Here is a 16,756-nt window from a genome sequence, read left to right as displayed (position 1 = left end):
CCCAAGCCCTCAACATCTCCCCCGCACTGTGCAACCAAACTCAGGTCCAGAGCACTGAGGGGTACTAATAGTGTCAGTGAGAACAGCCTGGGCACAGAACACACACACACACACACACACACACACACACACACACACACTCCAGATCCGGGCGAATCAGTTCCTCTCTCTAATGTGTATGTACAATCAGCACCCAAAGCAGAGATCAAAAAGTTGAAGTTGGGGAGTGTGGTCATCTGGGTTACAAGAGGTTATAAATACACACGTGTATTAAAAGATCAATTTGGGGGCCACCAAGATGGCTCAGTGAATAATGGGGCTTGCTGCCAAGCCTCACAACCTGGGTTCCACCCCCAGGTTACACATAAGGAGAGGAATGACTCCCACAAGCTCTTTTCTGGCTTCCACACAGGCACCATGCAATGCACTCCCATGTGCATGCACACATACAAACACACACCTTTAAAAAAATTTAAGTCATTTTCCCAGACAATAGCCTCTGTTGAAAATTGGAAAATAAAGCCAGTTGGGGCCTCAACTTCCCCCACCACGGGCACTTGAACAGAAGAACCATTTAGATATGATCCTGTGCCCTGTCTCCCTTCCTGCCTGGCCCTGAGGACCAAGACAGGTGCACATCTGGAGCTTTGGCTGAGATTCTCTCTCTCTCTCTCTCTCTCTCTCTCTCTCTCTCTCTCTCTCTCTCTCTCTCACACACACACACACACACACACACACACACACACACACACACACATATATATATATATATATATATATAGAGAGAGAGAGAGAGAGAGAGAGAGAGAGCGCAGGAACAAAATATTTTTCATAACCTTCTCTATCAAAAGTGGGAAACAAAAGACAGACCGAGAGAGGGCCTCGTGTCTCAAGAAATATAGGAGAGCTCATATCTCTTTGTGGAAGCCAAGACCATTCTTACACCGTCTAGCCTGCAGCACCAATTTATATTATCGATCGATGCTGTAGGCGTTTGAGTTTGCGACGGTCTTCACCCTTCTCATTCCCCTTCTGACCGGGAGTGGGACCCTCTCCTTCAGATCCCTCACCCTTGCACAGTGAGAGCGTTTATTTCTCTTCTCTAAGGCAGCCCTCTGTTTATTTTAACCAGCTTAGGGAGTGGGGGTGGGGAATAGGAGATTCCAGCAGCGGTCATTGAGCAGGATCCAGAGACGCCCGTGACTTGCCCAAGGTCACAGAGCCAGAGCACTAAGGCGCTTCGATTCTACCCCAGGAGTTTGTAGCTCCCAAAGCCCTTCTGGTTCCTGCATCACGCCCACGTCTCCAGCGCCGCGCGCGCTCGGGGCGCAAACAACACCACGCGCCTTGCAGGTTGCATTGCGCCCTAAGGTTGTTTCCTTTGGGCCAACGGTGCGGAGGGATTAGGAAAACCTGAGGCCACGCTGCTGTGCGTGCCCCTGCAGCCCACCAGGCTGCTTTGGGGTTGCAGGTGGTGCGACACTGGGGGCCTGGCCGCTCCAGCGAGCCGGCTGGGCCCCCGGACCTTTCCTGCAGCCCCCCATCCAAGCCGCGCGCCAGCTGCGTGCCGCGGCGCGCTGACGACCTCGGAGCGCAACCGGGAGGCAGGGGTGTGAGCAGGGACTGCAGCGGAACCTGCCCGGGGCACTCCAGAGTCGGGCTGCTCTCCGCAGGCTGGCGCTGCGCCGGGGTCGCCGCAGCCCGGGGCCCCTCCCGGGCCACCTGTGCGCCGACTGGCGGGCCGGGGTGATGCCGGATCCGGAAAAGCAATCCACTCCGGGATCCAGACTCCTGTCTCTGTCCCTTGAGACAGCGAGGGGTGGTGGGAGGCCTCCCCGCCCACTACCCCAGCTCCTCCCTGGGGGAGCCTCAGGCGTTGCCCGAAGGGATCCCCGGTGCCGGGGGTGGCCCCCGCGCGCAGCGCCGCGCGGCCCCTCCTCCCCGCCCCGCCCCGCCTCCGCCCCGCTCCGCCGCTCCAGTCCGGATTTTGCGGCGCCCGCCGGCCCGCTCCCCGGCTGCGGGCTCCGCGCGGCGGCTGGCTCGGTGCGCGGCGCGGCTGGCGCTGCGCTCCGCCCCGGCTGCATTGCTGCGCTCCGGGTGCCCAGGGGAGCCACGCGCCGCGTGCGCCCCGCAGCCGGCCACCCGGAGGCAACGCCGTCCTCTGGCATGGGCCCCGGGGGCGCCCCGAGGTGGGGCTCTCGGCTGAGGCGCTGACAGCCTCTCTCCCGCCCGCGGGGCCCCGAGTCCAGCCCGCTCGTCCGCCCGCGGCCATGGCCGTCCGGCCCGGCCTGTGGCCAGCGATCCTGGGCATAGTCCTCGCCGCCTGGCTTCGTGGTTCGGGTGAGTCACGCCGCGCGCGCTCTGGGGAGGCTTGCGGGGGACCGTGTGCGCGAACGCTCAGCTCTGGGGAGGAGGTGGCCCTGACCCGCGCGGCCGATCCGGCTGGGAGCCCCCGGAGGCCAAACTTTGCCGGGCAGGACGCGGGGGCCGCCTCTCGCTGCTGCGCAGCTTCCCGGTGCGCTCTCCCGGAAGCCTGGGTTTTGCCAAGTCCAGGAACAGCTGTCAGCGCACGGGGCTGGCGAGTGTAGACGCCCCACGCCTCCGGGTGGGGGAAGTTTGCTGGTTTTACGGCCCCAGAGAATGGTCGGGGGGTTAGAATAACCCTGGAAAGACAAGACTTGAAGGACTCAAAGATTCGCGGGTTTGGACCATGTACGTGCCCAGAAAATGGGGTGTGTGTGTGTGTGGGGGGGGGGTGTAAGATAGCTCTTCCAGGTAGGAGTGCCCCAAACAGCCACTCACAATTTCCCAGATTGGCACCTGGCCTCTGCCCACGTCTAGAACACAGTGTCCTCCTCTGTCCCCGCCACACACGCTTGCACACGCACACACTCAGGCGTGGAGGCATCCAACAGCCCCCAGCTCTTTCAGCCGGCAGTCCAAGCACTGGGGTCCCTGTGGTGGTCTGTGGCTCCCTGGCTCGGGGGTGGAGGCGGGAGGGGGAGAGGAGAGAGAGGGGGAGTTGTTTGCTGTTGGCTGTTGGTTGGCGGGCTTCTCCTCTCAGAAACTCCACAGCCCTGCTTTCTCCCCACTCGTCCTGTTGGTCACCCTAACGAGCCCCTTCATAACCCAGCCTTTTAGTCCACCTTGCGTGAGGGGCTTGGAGTAAGGCTTTGTCTGCTCTCCCGGACGCCTGCACCTAGGCTGAGGTGTGTGGTGTGTGTGTGGGGTCCCCTAATCTCTGGCCCCCAAGGATTTGGCAGCGCCGAGTTTCTGTGTATGGGAAGGAAGCAAATCTCCATGCTCGATGCCCCCTGAACCTGCTTGGGGGGAGATGCTCCCCAGGCTGGCAAGGCCACAGTTCATCCTAAGGGTGTGGATTTCTGAACTGCCAATCCAGAATGAGGAGAGCTCAGTCAAGGACCTGATGGTTTAGGCCGATGGCTGCTTCCTTGCAGAGTCTCTGGGCACTGCGTCCTCCCCCCCCCCACCTCGCTGCCCTCCACATCCCGCCCCCAAGCCCTCTTCCTCGTTTCACCTGCTCTGTGCCTCCATCTCTCCACCGTAAACCCTCACTTTAGCAAGCCCTTCCCGACGGCCCCCCTTTTCATCCTGACGGATCCTCAGGGTGGGCTGACATTGGATGTGTACATGTTTGCTACGGGTGTGAGTTGCACCCCTGGCCATGGTCCTGAACTGGGGGTGTCAGCGCTTCTGCACACGGAGGAGGTGCTGCCAGACACTGAATAGGTGCCCGCGGAATGTTTACTGAGTTGGATGTGTGTGAGAGGGCTGTGTGGTCAGAGGCTGCATTTTGCCTCGTGAGCACGTGTGAAAGCTGTGGACTGACATGTGTCCTGGGTACGGGGGGTGGGGGGGGCTGGTGTGGCACGGGCAGTGTTGTGTGTGTGGTCAGATGTGTACTGATATGCTGCGTACATGTGGTAGCTGTGTGCTACTGCACCCGTGAGCATTACAGATAGGGGTGACAGGCACTGGTAGGTGAGGGCACCAAAACCAGGAATGAACGATTGCACCTCAAGAAACCATGGAGTTGGGAGATCTGCACCGTCCGTCGGCAGGGCACCTGTTGGGGCCTGGCCTGAGGTTTCCCAGGGCTGACGGGTGGGCATTAGTGGTTTGGGGCTATCTGGAGCAGAGCCTGTCCCTGGCATTAACTCTCAGCGGTGGAAGGAACTGCTGAAGGGTATGGGGGTAGGGGTGGCCCTCCTTCTCACTGTTCCCCACTAGCTCTGGGCATGTGTGGACAGATACCCAGGCAGGCTGCCCCTGCCATGACCCTAGCTCCCGCACCCGCCTATCAGTTCCTTGGCAACAGCAGCTGGTGAAAAATGTGTCTGTGAGTGGCTGAGAGAAAAATGGTCAACCAGGCAGGCTCAGGGGCTTGGTAGGGAGCAGCATTACCAGGCCACCACGGACCCTGCCCTCCAGGCCAAGCCCCCATCCTTTGTCACCCACCACCGTTCACACAAAGCCAACCCTCAGCACAGACACACCTGCATACCCCTGACGGTGCCTGCACCCACAGGCACCCACCTGACACCCCAGTCCACACAGCCAGCACATACAACTCCTTACCCTTCGGGTCTTCCTGTCTCGGGTGACCCCGTCTTCCAAAGGAGAAGAGGCATGGGGTGTGCTGCCCGAGGTACTGCAGGAGAGGCCGAACCTTTCACCGGCCTGCTTGCTCCCCCCTTGCCCGTGTTGGGAAAGGCTGTCTTCCGGGAGGCCAGGATTAGTATTGATCCAGGTGCTAACATGCCAACCCAGAGGCCTGGTGCCTAGGAGCAGCTGCCGTTGGCCTTTGTCACATCCCCTTTCCTGCCTGGCGCTGCCACGACTCCCAGGCTCGCAGGCTTCCGCTATGTACCGTGAGCTTGGGGTGCACAGCCCTTTCAGGTGAAGGCCCCAATGCTGCCACCTAGGCACCTGTTCTGTGCACACAGATGCCAGGCCCTCTCATGCCAAGCCAACCTGATCCCGCTGTCCCCGCCTGCTAGGGGCCCTGCCCTTGCTGCCGTCCCTCACCCACAGCCTGGAGAGGGCGGGAACCTCACTGTCTCCCTTGGCTCTCCCTTGGCTCTCCCTTCTCCTTCACGCTTCACATTTAATCTGTCATCGAGTCATCTCGCTCAGCCTCACTTGTGACATTGCTATGTCCCTAGCCTTCTTTGCTCGCTCCCATCCCCCAGCTCCTCTATCCCCCACCTGTCTCGTCATGGTGGCCATCTCCTGCTCCTTCCCTCCTCTTCTCAGCCGAAGGCCCCTGGAAGCTCAGTGGAAGGCTCTCCGCGGCTCTCCAGGGCCTGCAGGTGGTCTGAGCCCTGGGCTGGGCTGGGGCGAGAGAATGAAGAGAACACCTGGTCCATGCACCCAGAGGTCAGCTACATCGCTGGGTTCTGCCTGCTGTGGGCTTGGCACCACCAGACTAGCTGTTTCCAGACTTGCAGAATGTGGTGCCACCTGGCCTTGCCAGCATGCTCCCCGCTTGGCATCCTGGCTTCTTGGCTCTGTCCTGACCCTGGCGGGCCCCTTTATTGCTGCCAGTCTCTCAACCTATGCAGCCTTGACTTGAGGTCTCCCCAGAGTCCCCCAGTGAGGAAGGCAGATACCTCTGGTCCTGACACTTCCTTCTCCAGTGCTTGCCCAACATTGTCATTGCCTGTGACACTGTATACCCTGCTCTCTGCCCGACATGCTCCAAATCACAGCAGCCAAGTGTTTAATGCTTTTCTTTCTTTTCTTGGCTGGAGTCTGGGCTTGAAGGCCAAGCAGGGAGGAAGAGAGAAATTTAATCCATCCTATTCCTGACCACAAACTCCCCCACCCTATCAGAGTGGAGACTGGTAAGGCCAGGCCCCCACCATGGGGACAGGCACTATGCCCAGGTCACACATATATGTAGACATCAAGCCAGCACACGTGAGTGCACTTTAGCGGGCCACCCACAAAAGTGTGCCAATATCTGTTGAGTGGGTACTTTCCAGCCCACCCTGTCCCTGTCCTGACATTAATTTCTTCAGACTAGTGTTTTCGTGTGCAAATAGAGTTGATACCAAGATTTGGATTGCTAAGCACATCACCCGTGTGTTGTCTGGTCCCAAGACTACTGTTCCCCAATGTCCCTTGCCTCTCAGTAATCATTCCCACCAATCCCCTCCTCCCTCTTACCCACCCCATCCCCCTGAGGTCCTTCTCTCTTAGGGAAGCTCTGGCCTCTTTCTCCCAGGTAGGACAGGACAGGGACTTTAGAGGCAAATAGAGCTGTCTTACAATTTAAGCCGCATGTTATTGGGAAAATAACTTCCCAGCCTGTTTCCACATCTATAGGATGGAGGCTGAACTGATGAGTGGGCTGCAGCATCCAGGGTAGACCTCAGCATTTCAGGTGCTCATGGCTTATTGTCTTCTGCCTCCATTTTCCCTGGCACTGGAGACAGGGACTTGGGACAGAGATGGGCCTTAAGTTGCAGCAGGGCCCAGGCTCAGACAGAGGACAGAAAGACTTTATTGAACAACTGTACTCTGTATCCAGCCCGCTCTCCGTGCTATAAGGACTTGGGTTAATTCATGCTCAGAGGGTGTTGTTGGGGAATTCTGGCCATCACTTTTTTGGTTCATCCTGTCCTGGGACCATGTGCTGGTTCCATCTCTACCTACAGGATGTGGCCACAGAGCCCTGGGTGGATGTGAATTCTAGTTCTTCCTCTGCTCATTTGATTGCTGTGTGATGTCGGACAAATCACTCACACTGTCTGGAGTGAACTTGATGGCTACCCCCAGGCAGAGGCTGATGCCCAGGGAAACTGCCTCTGTAGCCTGGGGTGAGCTCAGCATTCAGTTGCAGGCTCTCTTAGGAACTGCTCACACCTGCCAAAGACACCAGCAGCCCTGGCAGTGGCTGGCTGTATTGCCTGGGAGCCAGGTGGCTTCTGGGAGAGAGCCAAAGGTGGCTGTGAGGCAAAGCTTGGAACTGTGAGTCCCAGTCCCCAAACCAAGAAGCTGGGTCCCGCTGTCGCTCGTGAACACCTCTAGTGATTAGCAGGAACCAGGAGTCAGGATGTTGAAGGCCTGCCCCCTTTTCCAGACACTGAGGGCAGAGGCCATAGGAAGATTTTAAATCCAGAGCCCGTATCTCAGGCAGATGGGGAGTTGGTAGACGGGGGAGTTGGCAAGTTCTGGGGACTGGGTTTGAGCCAGGGCCGGGGTGAGGCATGGAGTTGCTTAAGGGTACACATTTACATGGTACCAAGTACACAGCCATCCCTTGTGAGCGCCTCCCAAGATCCCATGCCCTTGGTACCTGCCATGCCTCTTAATCCTCACCCTGGATTCCATGCTTCCCTGCACCTGTTCAGTTTCAGTGTGTAAATTCACCCATAAAGGACTCATCTTACAGGAGCATTGTACCAGCACCAGGTAGGCACTTAATACATGCGAGCCGTTGACTGTAGTGTATAGGGTAGGCGGCTCCATTCTCTTGGGTGGGAAGCAGGAGTGTGGCTGTCTAGAAGAGGACATTGCTGAGCGCCTAGCTCGGGGTAGCCTGAGGAGCAGATCCATTTTCCAGGCTATGTCTGGCTTGTTTTTCTTTGCCAGTTAGATGTAGAGGGCCGAGCATATAGAAGCCATTTCCTCTCTCCAGGTGTGGTTGCTGACTGACTCAGTCTGGCCCTGTTTAAGATTAGGGAGACTCCGTGGGTTCTGGGGGAGCCCTGAGTGGCAGCTGCACCTTGCAGAATAGCATAAAATGGGGAAGGAAGTCTTAGGGCCCATTTTGGTAGGGGGGGGAACCCTGAAAATCCTGCCTCTTAATTGGATCATGGTGGGAGCACCAGAGGCCAGCCATCACCCAAAGCTGGGTTCCTCCTCAGTCTGGATGTCACCATTGTGTCTCTCTGGAAGGTTCAGGGTCACCTTGAGCTCCAGGCAAATACGGAGCTGATTGGGGAATGAAGGCTAGGGAGTCTGTTTATATTGACATACCTGAGGGACTTTACAGGGACCCTGGGAAGGGAACTCTTGACCCAGTATCCCACCTGACCCTAAAGCCATGTTATAAAGTGAACTCTGTTGCCCCTTCCTAGCAACTCCTCCCGGGATCGCGTAGGGGGAGCAGCCCCCGAATTAGACTCCACCCTCTCCTAGTTGGGGCGGAGCCCGACGAAGCCTAAGCATTGAAGGTCTTTCTCAGGTCTGCGTTTCTTCCCGCTCCTTCTCCCGTCCCTCGTGATTGTGCCCGCTGCGCGACCCGACCCACAGCCTCCAGACCCGCCCCCCCCCCGCCCCGCCCCGACGCAATTGTCAAGGTGGCTGGGTGGGCGGGGTTCCTCCAGCCAGCGAGGCTGCGGGACACGTGGGCGGCGGTGGCCCGCAATCGCCCGAGCCAGTGAGACCCCGAGTCCGGATGCAATTAGCTGCTGCGGGAGGGGCGGGCCCACCGGGCGGTGTCCCCGCGGGAGGGAGGCTCGCGCTCTGGTCCCCGCCCCGCGCGGCCTAATTAATGCGCTGCGAGCTGGGGCCGAGCCGGGAAGGGGCGGGATCCCTCCGCCCGCCAGCCCGCCCGCGGCCGCCCGCAGGATTAGCGGCTCTTTGTTCGGGGTCTGTTAACAAGTTCCTGGCTGAGCGCTTGGCTGCCGCCCGGGAAGCTCTGTCCAGCCTCCACCAGGGCTACAGCCCGGCCCCTACCTGCCCTGCCCCGACCCCTTAGTCCTAGACCTGGGGTAGGAAGGTGCCCCACAAGGTGGAGGCCATCCCCATTTTGCGTAAGAGACAGCACTCGCTTGCTCCGAAACCCACCACCCTAGGCAGGCTGGAGGCCCAATCTAAATCTTTGACGCCCTAAAGCATTTTTTTTTTTTCCAATTTGAGACAGTTTCTATATATTGTGTATCTCTGGCTGCCCTGTAACTCGCTCTGTAGACCAGGATGGCCTGGAACTTACAGAGATCCTCCTGCCTCTGCCTCCTGAGTGCTGGTATTATAAGCAAGTGCCACAGGTTTCCTAAATGCTTTTTTTTCCTACTGAGAGAGAACTCTGGATGGGAAGGGGAGGGCTACTGTAGCCTGTTAGCACTGTTTTTTATTTTAATTGGCACCCTGATGGTGGTAAGTGTTAGGCTGTGCCTGGAGGTCTCATCAAAACCTTGCCAGTCCGTGAGGCAAGTGAAGTCAGCCCCATCTATGAGAGGGCACATGTGGACAGTGGCGACTGTGACCACATTCCAGGCCTTGTCCTGTGTCCCTGTCCTGTGTCCCATCCCATTGGCCTCTCTGGATGTTCCCTGGCCTGATGGAAGGAAGCAGGAAGCCATGGTCTGTGTGGTCCTTCCCACCTTTTAGTTCACATCTTACCACCTGACCCCACCTGAGCCCTTGTTTCCCACACCTGGCTGGCCGGGTCACAGGACTGATTATAATTAGGGAGGAAGTTCTCACCTATGCCCAGGAGCGTCAAGCCAAAGGAACTTGTTCAAAATTATTTTATTATAATGAGGTAGAATCCTTTCTGGTAAGTTCCTCCAGGTGTTTGTGGTCTACTTCTCCTGGGGCTATGCTAGATGGCTTCCCCATTTTGGTGAAGACAGGACACCTGCCTGCCCCATTTGCCCCTCCACAGGGAGCATCTCCAGCCTATCAGTGCGGTCTCATCCAGTGTAGTTAGGAACACCGGCCTCCCCAGTGTGTCCCAGGGGCTCATCCCAGGGGCTCACCCTGGCGATCCTCCCCAGTGTGTCCCAGGGGCTCATCCCAGGGGCTCACCCTGGCGATTCCTCGGCACTGTGGGACACTGGGTACATCTGTTGCAAATATTGAAAAAGTCAACTCTCATTTAAGCAAAAATAGGGAGTTTAATGGCAAATGTAACTGCAAAGCCAGGGGTAACCCTGGTCTCAGGCATGGCTGGATCCAAAGAGAACATGTGGATCCAAGACCCAAGACCCATCCTTTGTCTCAGTTCTTGGGGCATTGGTATCATTGCCCAATAACTTCTCCCCTCACAGTCCCCACGTGGCTGCCAGGGACTCCCAAGACTACAGTATCCTCATAGGCCCAGGTAGGGGGAAAATAAATTATCTCTTCCCTCAGACACCCCCAGATACTCCAGTCTTCTTTACTGGTCCAACTCAAATGCTCTGCTCATGTGTGAGCCACTAATTAGTCAGAGGTTTTGATGATGCAGAATACTTGGGCTGAAGCCACAGAACCGTAGTCCTGCCATCCAGATGGCTTGCCACTCCTTGAAGCTTCTTAGCCAGGAGGCACGGGTAGAAACAGCCATCCACTTCGCCCATTTATTTCATAACCCTGCTAACCACACCAAGGAGCAAACCCAAGGGTAGATTAGCACTTCCCGATGCCAGTGTCCCCACGGGTCTGCAGATCCTCCTTTCATGGTCCTCTTCTTCCAAGCCCCCACCTCCCCAAAGCCTTTAACATCCCCCGTGGGCCTCAGCCAGACCTGCACCCACACATCTCTGTGTAATGGCCGCAAAGTCCTCCTCTGTGGCTTCGCCTTTGGCCATCTTCTCATGCTGGGTTTGTCGTTCACAAGCTGAGCCGACTTGGGTCTCTTGCCTTTGACCAGCGCTTTTCTAGAAACCTCCCTCCGGTCCTTTGGGATCCAGTTCACCTGGACTTCTGGAGGTCCCTTCCCTTCAGACCCAGACCAGCTTCTAAGAGGCGTCAGCACCCTTTCCCCAGCAATGGTGCGTGGGTCAGGGCTGAACAACAGGTTCTCGGAGAGGCTGACAGACAGTTTTCCTGATGTAAATGTTTCTGCCACAGCCTGTTTCAAATTCTGGCATGGTATCACCTGGCTTATAGAAGTCTGGAGTTGCAGCAGCCGGCTCTCCTGAGCCTGGATACGCTGGTCTCGGTGCATCCTAACTGCATACCAGGCTGACCCCAGCCCTTTGAAGTGGCCGACAAGCAGAGGAGGAGTCTCAGACTTTCCTTGCAGGGCCTTTGACTGCTGCTGGCCTGGGGCCTCTCCTGGCAGTCTCTGCTGTCGGGTAAGGGTTGAAAGGCAGTCAAGTTTGCTGGTTTGGGCTCAGCGCCTCACCCTGCTTGAGTTCGGTCAATTATATAAGCCCGCTGCGCCTCAGCCTCCTCACCTGGAAGAGACAGGCCGAAAGGCTCCTATGAGTAGGGTTGCCAGCATTGGGTGAGCGCTTCTCTGAGAACACACAGCCTTGCCAGCCCACACCAATGTTTGGTGGGTCTGTGCTACTGGCTGGACTGTCTGTGACTGCACACATCCATGCCCTTCAGCCTGTCTCTTGGGTTATATGTGTGCAGGGCAGCAAGTGGGGGTCTGGCTTGACAAAACAGGCAGAATGTGTCAAGGCCTGGCATGTTGGGAAGATGCTTATTTTGGGGTGACAAGCATTCATGAGGAGGCTTGGGAAGGAAAGCTGATGAGGTGAAGGTTGAGTCATGCAGAGTGACTTGGCCAGGTATGACATGTGACAGCCTCGAAGCCAGGTCTGGTCCCCAGGATTGCAAAGACGAGAGGTGGCAGCGTCACAGTCACATTTGAGAGCCAAGGGAAGCTGGGAAAGAACAAACCACTTGATGTCCTGGGGCTTCAGAGAGTGACATAAGCCAAGCTCTCAGCTTGTGGTGGCCAGAGAGTCGTAGGAGGAGGTAGAGAGGGACAGGCCGTGAGATGGCCTGCGTGTGAGCGGCCTGCTGGAGCAGACGGTACCCGTGGGGGGCCGGCGAGCAATAGAGCTGGCCATGTCGTTGAGCTGGGGAGTGACAGGCAGTGAGCAGTGTTTAAGGAAGATTAATCTGGCGGTGTGGAGAGGATGGATGGCAGCAGAGAGAGGCTGGAGGCAAGGAGACCAGCCGGGAGGCTGCCGCGGTCATCCAGGCAAGAAATGACGGAGCCTCCCTTCCCAGTGAGCAAGCAGCAAGCCTGGAGTAAGAGAGATAGATGTGGGAGACACTGCGGATGAGGATGCTGTATCTGGATGGTGCATGTGGGGGGCAGAGAGGGGGAGGAGGCAAACATGATTCAGAGCTCCGAGCCTGGGGAAGTGATGTCAGAAACGGAAAATAGATGGGGGACTGGGCTAGGGGAGAAACCTTAAGAGTTCTGGATCCATTATGGCAGCCCAACCCCACCCCACCCCACCCCACCCCACCCCACCAGGCTGCGGCTTGTATCCTAGGGGACAGTGGCCTGCTCTATTCTGAGTAGCTGTCAGGATCCGCTGGGAGGAGACACATGGAGCAAGGCCTTCCTAACAAGCAATGGGAGAGGTGGCCGTGGCAGTGGGAATGTTTGCAGACGGCTCAGCAGGGAGACTAAGGTAGGGTGGCAGGTGGCAGGTGGCCTAAGACTCTGGTAAAGTAAAGAGCTTGGAGCTGAGCTGGGTTTACTCTGTCTCCACAGGCTCGAGAAGGTTCTTCCCTTAGGGAACTGGGCTTGTTAGAACGATGTCCCAACTTCCAGGGTTTGGATTCCTCTGTTCCCATTGTTTAGATCTAACATCCATTCTCCAGACATAGCATTGGTCCAGCATGACCACAGCCTGGGTCGGTCAATCAGGATCTAATGGCTCTCCTCATTTGGAAATGGAGAGATCAGCAGGCTGGGATGGAGAGCCAGGACTATTTCTTCCTGTGTGGACAGATCCTAGTGATGAGTGGGGTGAGGCCATGGCATAGGAGAGTGTGGGGAGAGGGAGGAGGAGATTGTATTGGAGGTTCCAAGGGCCCAGAGATTGGTCCCAAGAGCTTTCTCAGTCCTTTGAGCTGATCCAGCAACTTCTGAACCTTGATCAAGGAACTTCCTGCTCCAGGCCTATGCTGAATGATATGTTGGGTCTTGGTTCCCAGCCCCCCCGATCCAGGAAGACGGTAGAGTTCCCACCCAGAGGTGGCCAGAACCTGTGTGAGGGCATCCAGCTCAAGGAGCAGCTATTGTATTCTGAAAAAGAGATTCCACATGAAAATCAGACCACAGGCTTTTGTTTGTTTGTTTGTTTTTGTTTCTGTTTCTGTTTTTCGAGATAAGGTTTCCTTGTATTGCCCTGGCTGTCTTGGAACTCACTCTCTAGACCAGGCTGGCACACAAAGATCTCCCTGCCTTTACCTCCTGAGTGCTGGGATTAAAGGTGTGTGCCACCATCGCCCAGCCACAGGCTTTTCTTGACACATCAAATATCTAAACTGGGGCCTGAAGAAATGGCTCAGTAGTTAAGAGTGTGAACTGCTCTTGCAGAGGACTCTGGTTCAGTTCCCAGTACATCTGGCAGCTCACAAGCACCTGAGACTCCAGATCTAGGATCCTACATTTCTGGCCTCTGAGGGCAGCATGTGTGTGGCGCGCGCTTTAATAAAAAGAAATAATTTAAAAGATCTGAGCCCGGCACAGTGAGCTCATTGTCTCGGGTGGGCTAGAACTTGGCTGTCACTTTAGTAGCCATCATTCCTCGTGCCGTGTCCCATTTCCCACTGTGGGCCTTTATTGCTAATGTCTCGTACACCCCCTCTCCCACTCACTTCTGGCTTCATGCAACCCCACAAACCCATGTCCTTGATTTGCCTAGGTTGTCCCCTACCCTGGCTGACCCCTGCCCTGGCTGACCCCTGCCCAGGCTGACCCCTGCCCAGGCTGACCCCTGCCCTGGCTGACCCCTGCCCTGGCTGACCCCTGCCCAGGTTGACCCCTGCCCAGGCTGACCCCTGCCCAGGCTGACCCCTGCCCTGGCTGACCCCTGCCCAGGCTGACCCCTGCCCAGGCTGACCCCTGCCCAGGCTGACCCCTGCCCTGGCTGACCCCTGCCCTGGCTGACCCCTGCCCTGGCTGACCCCTGCTCTGTACACATGCACACACATCTGCACCCATATGCCCTGCCTGCTCCTCTGGTTGGTCACACTGAGGCTGCTTGTCCATTCTGTGCACAGCACTCAGCCTCAGTACACAGGCCACATGCAGGTCCCTTCCTGTACCTCCCCTCCCCTTCCTGCTCTCAAAGCTAGTGCCCAGGTTGAGGTTATATCCCCAGACCGGCTTTGAGGTGCAATCGGGACATGAAGCACAGGTGTGAGACCTGTGGTAAGAAAGAGGTTGTGACGCTGTGAGCCTGGGTCCCTTTCTAAGGGGCCCCTGGGGAAAATGGCTGCTGCCGAGAAAGCCTCCAGGAAGTCAAAGAGCCATCAGTGGGAACTGAGAAGGGGTTGGGGCGGTCATGAGGGAAGGCCACAGACAACTGAGGCCGGGAGGGTGTGCCGTGCCAAAGCCAGGAGCCATTGCTTGGAGCCACTGCTCAGAAGCATGCCAGGGAGATAGCCGGCATTAGCGAGCCAGGGAAGATGCCTAGAGGCCACTGGCAACCTAGAGAAAGGGGAAGAATATTAGAGCTAGAAGGCATGGACGCTACTCAGGGCTTCAGGGGACAAACTTGAGCAGGGGAGGCGAGGGAGCGGCATGGTTGCTGAGGGTTTACACGTGCTTACACACACTACCTGAGGGTTTACACGTGCCTGCTTGCACACACTACCTGAGGGTTTACACGTGCCTGCTTGCACACACTGCCTGAGGGTTTACACATGCTTGCACACACTACCTGAGGGTTTACACATGCCTGCTTGCACACACTGCCTGAAGGTTTACACGTGCTTGCACACACTACCTCAGGGTTTACACATGCTTGCTTGCACACACTACCTGAGGGTTTACACATGCCTGCTTGCACACACTACCTGAGGTTTTACACGTGCTTGCACACACTACCTGAGGGTTTACACGTGCTTGCTTGCACACACTACCTGAGGGTTTTTACATGTGCTTGCACACACTACCTGAGGGTTTACACATGCTTGCTTGCACACACTACCTGAGGGTTTACACATGCTTGCACACACTACCTGAGGGTTTACACATGCTTGCACACACTACCTGAGGGTTCACACATGCTTGCACACACTACCTGAGGTTTTACACGTGCTTGCACATACTACCTGAGGGTTTACACATGCCTGCTTGCACACACTACCTGAGGGTTTACACGTGCTTGCACACACTGCCTGAGGGTTTACACGTGCTTGCACACACTACCTGAGTGTTTACACATGCTTGCTTGCACACACTACCTGAGGGTTTACACGTGCCTGCTTGCACACACTACCTGAGGGTTTACACATGCCTGTTTGCACACACTACCTGAGGATTTACACGTGCTTGCACACACTACCTCTTTCTGAGGTAGGCTCAGAGAAATGACTAATGTGTCACATGACCACCATTCAGAGCCAGGGCCCAGCCTCAGCTCTTGGGAAGACAGAATGGACAGACTGAGGGACAGGGCTAGGCAAGATGGATATGCCTTCACCTTAAGCAAGTGTGTATGAGGCACCTACTGTGTGCCAGGCACTACAGTGGTACAGTGGGCAAGGCAGCTGCCCCCTCCCTGACAGAACCCACGTGAAGGTCGGAGGTGATCCCAAACAAGCAAACAGATAAGCAATGAGGACTATGGATGTTTGTTGTTGCTTAGGAAGGCGGGCAGAGGGGCCAGTGACCACAGGCTCACTGAATGGGAGCAGCCCTCTAGAGTCAGGGTCACAGATGAGGCTGGGTGATCACAAAAGGCCTCTCTGGGGCAGCATCTGAGCTGAGAGGGGGCTGTCAGGAGGAAGGCCGCGAGGGTACAGCAGAAGGTGTGTTCTGGTTTGAACATGAAACCGTGCGGATGAAGAGAACGCTTAACGGCTTCGTCTGTATTCACTGCTACTCGAAGCCACCGTTAGTTCTGGAAAGGCACAGTGGAGAATCAGAGTGACTGAAAGTTCCTCTGGGCCACATCTGATCTTGTTAACCGATTTAAGAACATCAGAAGGCCTGGTTCTCTGGTCTGCTTTGTGTCACAGCTTGAGCCCAGGGCCAGACACTCCTCTGCTTTGGTTATGCCATGGGCAGAAAGTCTTGGGCCTGCGTCATTGAGGAGCTGATCCTGAGGCCTCAGGCAGGGCTATGGTGGGGCAGGACTGGGTACAGGGAGAAGGTCAGGCAGGCCACTTGAGCCCCTTGGAGCTTCCAGACTGCCAAGCAAAGGTCTGGATGCCTGCTGTCTCCCAGTCTCCTCATATCAAATACCAACATGCAAAATAGCTTACAGAGGCCTAGCGAAGTTGGATATTTGTGTGTGCATGTGCGTGTGTGTGTACATGCACGTGTGTGTCGTGTGTGTCGTGTGTGTGTGTGTGTGTGTGTGTGTGTGTGTGTGTGTGTGTGTGTGTGTTAATCAAGGTGAAGTTCACATAAAAATCATTCATTTTAAAGTACACGGTCAGATGACACTTGGTGTGTGTGTGTGTGTCTGTCACCTCTGTCAAATGGATTTTCATCATTCCAACAAGACCCCGTTCACCACCCACTCATGTTCCTCCATGTCCCCAGGCCCTAACAAACAGTACCCTGCTTTAAGTCCCTCTGGGTCTGCCCACTGTGGGTATGTCCTGCAAATGGAACCGGGCCACCTGCGGCCTCTGGGACATGACATAGAGGCCACCTGCCCCACGGCAGGGTCTTCATCCTGCTGACAGCTAATAGTCCTGTGTGCTACTCAGGCAAGTGTCTGCTCGTGGAGACAGCTCGCTGGCCCTACTGCATGTAAGGAAACACGTTTTTTGTTTTCTGGTACCATAGACTGGCGAGTGATTTGTACCAAATGTAATGTAGGTTACACAGAACACTTTATGCACAGAGAAGGAAACACAC

At 56.4% G+C, this 16,756-nt stretch overlaps 1 protein-coding gene across 4 annotated transcripts in view; it reads left to right on the top strand.

Moving 5' to 3' along the window:
- Positions 1-2,025: 2,025 nt before the first annotated feature.
- The window catches only part of Unc5a (unc-5 netrin receptor A), a 58,431-nt gene continuing 43,700 nt past the window's right edge, over positions 2,026-16,756 (top strand). For 2 of the 4 annotated variants that reach the window (XM_028863737.1, XM_028863735.1), the window contains exon 1: positions 2,026-2,340. In XM_028863737.1, the coding sequence (XP_028719570.1) occupies positions 2,271-2,340 (70 nt within the window). In that variant the 5' untranslated portion in view covers positions 2,026-2,270. The remainder of the gene's footprint in view (positions 2,341-16,756) is intronic. The other 2 variants (XM_028863734.2, XM_028863736.2) reach the window with 2 other exon arrangements.

This window comes from Peromyscus leucopus, chromosome 5 (genome assembly GCF_004664715.2).
Source record: "Peromyscus leucopus breed LL Stock chromosome 5, UCI_PerLeu_2.1, whole genome shotgun sequence".
Classification (NCBI taxonomy): Eukaryota; Metazoa; Chordata; class Mammalia; order Rodentia; family Cricetidae; genus Peromyscus; species Peromyscus leucopus.
Note: the sequence above shows the minus strand (reverse complement) of the source record. Positions and strands in the feature narration are given on the sequence as shown.